Here is a 7500-nt window from a genome sequence, read left to right as displayed (position 1 = left end):
AGAGAGGGAGCCATCACACAGAGCCATCACACAGAGAGGGAGCCATCACACAGAGAGGGAGCCATCACACAGAGAGGGAGCCATCACACAGAGAGGGAGCCATCACACAGAGAGTGATGGGTAATACTCCTGGGTAATACTCCTGGTGTAATACTCCTGGTGTAATACTCCTGGTGTAATACTCCTGGTGTAATACTCCTGGTGTAATACTCCTGGGTAATACTCCTGGGTAATACTCCTGGTGTAATACTCCTGGTGTAATACTCCTGGGTAATACTCCTGGGTAATACTCCTGGTGTAATACTCCTGGGTAATACTCCTGGTGTAATACTCCTGGTGTAATACTCCTGGGTAATACTCCTGGGTAATACTCCTGGTGTAATACTCCTGGGTAATACTCCTGGGTAATACTCCTTGTGTAATACTCCTGGGTAATACTCATGGGTAATACTCCTGCTGTAATACTCCTTGTGTAATACTCCTGGGTAATACTCCTGGGTAATACTCCTGGTGTAATACTCCTGGTGTAATACTCCTGGGTAATACTCCTGGGTAATACTCCTGCTGTAATACTCCTGGCGTAATACTCCTGGGTAATACTCCTGGGTAATACTCCTGGGTGATACTCCTGGGTGATAGTCCTGGGTGATACTCCTGGGTGATACTCCTGGGTGATACTCCTGGTGTTATGTTTTGTATGTTCATGCTGTCGTTTATGTACAAAAAGAAAAGCTAACTCCACAAAATGTGCATGTATACCTCTGCTCTACAATACAATATATCTTAAACATATAGTCACCTCTCGGAGCAGGAAGTGTGTATATCCAAACAGGACGTCCTCCCTCCAATCAGAGAAGTCCAGCAGCAGGCTCTGCAAGGAATTCTGGGAGATGAGGCGCAGCTCGTCGTCCATGTGGACAGTCAGACTGACAGGAGAGAGAACACAGAGAGGTTCTAGAATACGCCACACATTTTAGATATTCCGCAGTGTTGTTCAATGTACATGTAACCAGGTCAAAGATCCCGACCTCCGGTTCGCAGTCCTCCCACGTTGGGAAATAAGAACCTGTGAGAAGAGCCCTGTGGCTTCAGGGAAATGTGGGGACACGGTGCCCAAGTAGACTAGACATAGCTATGTGTGTGGAAAACATTTCATCACATTTAAGACATTTAACTTGTTTAGTATAGTCAGTTTGTAACTCTACTCACTACTTGTAGCTGTATAGTCTGTTTGTGTTGTTGGTCTAGCTTAATGTGCAGGTCAGTAGCTAGCTAGCACGTCATGAAAAGGGGCATGAGGGAAGCCCTACAATATTATGTTTTTCTAAGTAGTGAGACGCTCGGAAGCAGGCAATGTTGAAAAGCAATCTTTAGACATGTACTTTTCTTAAATGTAGTTTTGGAATTGACTAAAACAAGCAGACAAAAATAAAATTGCATGTGAAAAAGGTCAAGTTTTTGCTGTGAGCCATTGGGGTAATCTAGGAAACCACAGGTTGTTCCTCCATTATATCTAATACCGACTTTTACTATAAAGTCAGGCTGACAGGAGAGAACACAGAGAGGTTCTAGAACACGCCGCACATTCTAGAGATACAGTCAGGCTGACAGGAGAGAACACAGAGAGGTTCTAGAACACGCCGCACATTCTAGAGATACAGTCAGGCTGACAGGAGAGAACACAGAGAGGTTCTAGAACACGCCGCACATTCTAGAGATACAGTCAGGCTGACAGGAGAGAACACAGAGAGGTTCCAGAACACGCCGCACATTCTAGAGATACAGTCAGGCTGACAGGAGAGAACACAGAGAGGTTCTAGAACACGCCGCACATTCTAGAGATACAGTCAGGCTGACAGGAGAGAACACAGAGAGGTTCTAGAACACGCCGCACATTCTAGAGATACAGTCAGGCTGACAGGAGAGAACACAGAGAGGTTCTAGAACACGCCACACATTCTAGAGATACAGTCAGGCTGACAGGAGAGAACACAGAGAGGTTCTAGAACACGCCGCACATTCTGGAGATACAGTCAGGCTGACAGGAGAGAACACAGAGAGGTTCTAGAACACGCCACACATTCTAGAGATACAGTCAGGCTGACAGGAGAGAACACAGAGAGGTTCTAGAACACGCCGCACATTCTAGAGATACAGTCAGGCTGACAGGAAGGAACACAGAGAGGTTCTAGAACACGCCACACATTCTAGAGATACAGTCAGGCTGACAGGAGAGAACACAGAGAGGTTCTAGAACACGCCGCACATTCTAGAGATACAGTCAGGCTGACAGGAGAGAACACAGAGAGGTTCTAGAACACGCCACACTGTCACGGTTTCGGCTGAGGCTGCCTCTCCTCCTTGTTCGGGCAGGCTTCGGCGCTCGTCGTCTCCGGAATTCTAGCTGCCACCGATAGATGTTTCATGTTCGTTTGCTTTTGTCTGTTTGTGTCACACCTGTTTCTGTTTTACGTGATTAGTGTCCTATAAGTTTCTCGTTGTGTTTGTCATGTGTTGTGTATGATTGTTTTTCGTCAGTGTTGTGTTTGCTCGGTTGAGCATATTCTCTCCACTGCGCTGGAGCTCGATTGCACTTGTTTCGTGCACTACTTCATTTTGTCGCACCTGTTGGTGCGCATTTTGCCTATACGCCTTGTGCGTAGTTTAGCTGTTGGGCTTAGTTGCCCTGTTGCCTGTGTTTGGGCCGGAATACAGCATTTGGAACCTACCGTCTGCGTCCTGCATCTGATTTCCTACACTACACCTACACACGCCCTGACAGAATCATACACCCACCATGGAATCAGCAGGAGCCGAAGCAGCCCAGACAAGACTGGAAGCCCAGGTTCGGGATCAGCAGGAGCAACTCCTGCAGATGGGGAACGCCCTGCAGGAGGTGATTACCACACTCCGAGGCTGGGGTTCGCCTCCACCACCGCCCGCCCTGCCAGCACCATCGGCCAGCCCGCCCGTTCCAGCACCGGAACCTCGAGGAGTCCGACTATCTCTCCCGAGGGCTTACGACGGGACAGCGGCTGGGTGTCAGGGATTCCTGCTCCAGGTCGAGCTATACCTGGCCACCGTGCACCCGGCACCTTCAGGGCACGAGAGCGTGTCCGCTCTGATCTCCTGCCTGGCCGGAAAAGCGTTGGAGTGGGCCAACGCGGAGTGGAGGAAGATAGACGCCACGACCATTACGTACACTGAGTTCTCCCGCCGCTTCAGGGCGGTGTTTGACCATCCCCCGGAAGGGAAAGCGGCGGGGGAGCGTCTGGTCTTCCTCCGACAGGGGAGGAGAAGTGCCCAGGAATTCGCACTCGAATTCCGTACTCTGGCGGCAGATGCAGGGTGGAATGATCGGGCCCTCATCGATCTATATCGATGCAGCCTACGAGAGGACGTCCGTCGGGAGCTGGCTTGCAGGGACGCCAGTCTCACCTTCGACCAGCTGGTGGATATGTCCATCAGGCTGGATACCCTGCTGGCTACCCGCGGACGTCTTGCGGAGGGTCCGTCCATTCCACCCTCCAGCGCCTCCGAGCCTTGTCCCATGGAGCTCGGGGGCGCTGGCGCTAGAGAGAGGAGGAGTCGGCAGGCTAGGGGGTCCATCCACTGCACCAACTGTGGCCGGGGAGGACACACCGCGGCTAGGTGCTGGGGATGGCCTCCTAGGGGAGATGACTCCTAGGCACCCCACTCACCCAGAGCTCTCTGTTGCCCATTTTTGTATGCCTGTATGTTTTCCACAGGTAGCACCTCATGCCCAGCATAAGGCGCTGGTAGATTCAGGCGCAGCTGGGAATTTTATTGATAAAAAGTTTTGTTTAGCGTTAGGGATTCCCCTCATTCCTGTTGATGTTCCTTTTCCCGTTCACGCCCTAGATAGTCGTCCGTTGGGTACGGGCTTGATCAGGGAGGTCACGGCGCCACTTAGGATGTGTGCGCAGGGGGGTCATCAGGAGATGATTCAGCTGTTCCTGATTGACTCTCCTGCGTATCCGGTGGTGCTGGGAATGCCCTGGTTGAGTACCCATAACCCAGTGATTTCGTGGCAGGAGAGGGCTCTGATGGAGTGGTCTGCTCAGTGTGTGGGTAGATGTTTGGGCGTTTCCGTAGGGGCTACCTCGGTGGAGAGTCCAAACCAGGTGCCCGCATTGCACATTCCACCTGAGTATGGGGATTTGGCTATTGCGTTTAGTAAGGCGAGGGCGACGCAGTTGCCACCCCATAGGCAGGGGGATTGTGCGATAAACCTCCAGGCAGGAGCTGCGCTCCCACGGAGCCATGTGTATCCTCTGTCTCAGGAGGAGAAGAAAGCTATGGAGATTTACATAGACGAATCACTGAGACAAGGATACATACGGCCGTCCACTTCCCCCGCGTCCTCGAGTTTCTTTTTCGTGAAGAAAAAGGATGGTGGTTTGCGCCCATGCATCAATTACCGTGGTCTCAATCAGATTACGGTGAAGTATAGTTATCCACTCCCGCTGATTGCGACCATGACTGAGTCGTTGCATGGGGCGCGTTTCTTCACGAAACTAGATCTCAGGAGCGCGTACAACTTGGTGCGCATCAGGGAGAACGATGAATGGAAAACAGCCTTTAGTACCACCTCGGGCCATTACGAGTATCTGGTCATGCCATACGGGTTGATGAACGCTCCATCAGTTTTCCAATCATTTGTGGATGAGATCTTCAGGGACATGCAGGGGCAGGGGGTGGTGGTGTACATTGATGACATTCTCGTGTACTCACCTACCCGTGTCGAGCATGTAGCCCTGGTGCGCAGGGTGTTGCGGAGGCTGGTGGAGCACGACCTGTATGTGAAGGCAGAGAAGTGTCTGTTTTTCCAGGAGTCGGTCTCCTTTTTGGGTTATCAGTTGTCTGCGTCAGGGGTGAGGATGGAGGTAGATCGAGTGTCGGCCGTGCGTAATTGGCAAACACCAACCACTGTGAAGGAGGTGCAGCAGTTCTTGGGGTTTGCAAATTACTATAGGAGGTTTATCCGGGGGTTTGGACAGGTGGCAGCTCCCATCACGTCTCTGTTGAAGGGGGGTCCGGTGCGTCTGCAGTGGTCGGCCGAGGCGGACAGGGCGTTTGGGAGGCTGAAGGACCTGTTTACCTCGGCCCCAGTGCTGGCGCACCCGGATCCCTCTTTGCCGTTCCAAGTAGAGGTGGACGCGTCGGAGGCCGGGTTAGGAGCCGTGCTTTCACAACGATCTGGCGCGCCACCTAAACTCCGCCCCTGTGCTTTTTACTCTAAGAAGCTCAGTCCGGCGGAGCGGAACTATGACGTAGGGGACAGGGAGCTGTTAGCCGTGGTACAGGCTCTAAAGGTGTGGAGGCACTGGCTTGAGGGGGCTCAACACCCTTTCCTCATTTTGACGGACCACCGTAACTTGGAGTACATCCGAGCGGCGAGGAGGCTGAACCCTCGCCAGGCAAGATGGAGTATGTTCTTGACCAGGTTTACGTTTAAGATCACGTACATCCCTGGGTCACAGAATGGCAAGGCAGATGCGCTGTCTCGGCGGTATGACGCGGAGGAGAGGTCCGTGGAGCCCACTCCCATACTGCCTGCGTCGTGTCTGGTGGCGCCGGTAGTGTGGGAGATCGATGCTGAACTCGAGCGGGCGTTACGCACCGACCCTAGTCCATCACAGTGCCCGGAGGGTCGGAAGTACGTTCCGCTCGAGGTTCGGGATCGATTGATTTATTGGGCTCACACGTCACCCTCCTCTGGACATCCGGGTATCGGCCGGACAGTGCACTGTCTTAGTGCCAAGTACTGGTGGCCCACGTTGGCTAGGGATGTGAGGGTTTATGTTTCCTCTTGCTCGGTGTGCGCCCAGTGTAAGGCGCCTAGACATTTACCTAGGGGTAAATTGCTACCCCTGCCCGTTCCACAACGGCCATGGTCCCACCTCTCAGTGGACTTTATAACAGATCTTCCCCTCTCCCAAGGGAATACCACCATCCTGGTCGTTGTGGACCGGTTCTCTAAGGCCTGTCGTTTGCTCCCCATGCCGGGTCTTCCTACGGCCCTGCAAACCGCCGAGGCACTGTTTACCCATGTGTTCCGGCACTACGGGGTGCCCGAGGACATTGTGGCTGATCGGGGTCCCCAATTCACCTCCAGGGTCTGGAGAGCGTTTATGGAGCGGTTGGGGGTCTCGGTGAGTCTCACCTCGGGCTACCACCCGGAGAGCAATGGGCAGGTGGAACGCGTAAACCAGGATGTGGGTAGGTTTCTCAGAACATACTGCCAGGACCGGCCGGAGGAGTGGTCAAGGTACGTTCCCTGGGCCGAGATGGCCCAGAATTCCCTACGCCATTCCTCCACGAACCTAACCCCATTTCAATGTGTGTTAGGTTACCAGCCAGTTCTGGCACCCTGGCAGCAGAGCCAGATCGAGGCTCCTGCGGTGGATGAGTGGGCGCGGCGCTCGGAGGAGACTTGGAACGCTGCACACGTCCACCTGCAGCGGGCCCTCCGACGTCAGAAGGCGAGCGCTGATCTCCACCGCAGTGAGGCACCGGTGTACGCACCTGGTGATCGAGTCTGGCTCTCTACCAGAAACCTGCCCCTCCGCCTGCCCTGTCGGAAACTGGGTCGGCGGTTTGTAGGGCCATTTAAAGTCCTGAGGAGGTTGAACGAGGTTTGTTATAGATTACAGCTACCTGTGGAGTATAAATGTGTTAACCCCTCGTTCCATGTGTCCCTTCTCAGGCCGGTGGTAGCGGGCCCACTCCAAGACGATGAGATCTTGGAGACTCCTCCGCCCCCGTTGGACATCGAGGGGGCACCGGCGTACTCCGTGAGATCCATCTTGGATTCGAGACGTCGGATGGGGGGTCTCCAGTATCTAGTGGAGTGGGAGGGGTACGGTCCGGAGGAGCGGTGCTGGGTGCCGAGGAGAGACGTGTTGGACCCATCGCTTCTGACGGAGTTCCATCGGAGGCATCCGACGCGCCCTGCGCCGCGTCCCCCTGGCCGTCCCCGAGGCCGGAGTCGGCGCGCGTCTGGAGCCGCGCGTCAAGGGGGGGGTACTGTCACGGTTTCGGCTGAGGCTGCCTCTCCTCCTTGTTCGGGCAGGCTTCGGCGCTCGTCGTCTCCGGAATTCTAGCTGCCACCGATAGATGTTTCATGTTCGTTTGCTTTTGTCTGTTTGTGTCACACCTGTTTCTGTTTTATGTGATTAGTGTCCTATAAGTTTCTCGTTGTGTTTGTCATGTGTTGTGTATGATTGTTTTTCGTCAGTGTTGTGTTTGCTCGGTTGAGCATATTCTCTCCACTGCGCTGGAGCTCGATTGCACTTGTTTCGTGCACTACTTCATTTTGTCGCACCTGTTGGTGCGCATTTTGCCTATACGCCTTGTGCGTAGTTTAGCTGTTGGGCTTAGTTGCCCTGTTGCCTGTGTTTGGGCCGGAATACAGCATTTGGAACCTACCGTCTGCGTCCTGCATCTGATTTCCTACACTACACCTACACACGCCCT

At 53.6% G+C, this 7500-nt stretch overlaps 1 protein-coding gene across 1 annotated transcript in view; it reads right to left on the bottom strand.

Moving 5' to 3' along the window:
• Positions 1–926, bottom strand: part of LOC311114535 (protein furry homolog) — a gene marked incomplete at both ends in the record, with an annotated part of 39668 nt that extends 38742 nt beyond the window's left edge. Inside the window, one exon of the mRNA XM_084189781.1 lies at positions 800–926. Coding sequence (XP_084045907.1) covers positions 800–926 — 127 coding nt within the window. The remainder of the gene's footprint in view (positions 1–799) is intronic.
• Between the last annotated feature and the right edge of the window lie 6574 nt (positions 927–7500).

The sequence above is a fragment of the Coregonus lavaretus genome (assembly GCF_964263955.1).
Source record: "Coregonus lavaretus genome assembly, contig: HAP1_SCAFFOLD_4799, whole genome shotgun sequence".
NCBI classification, from domain to species: Eukaryota; Metazoa; Chordata; class Actinopteri; order Salmoniformes; family Salmonidae; genus Coregonus; species Coregonus lavaretus.
The sequence above is the reverse complement of the archived record's forward strand: the minus strand, read 5'-3'. Positions and strand labels throughout refer to the sequence as shown.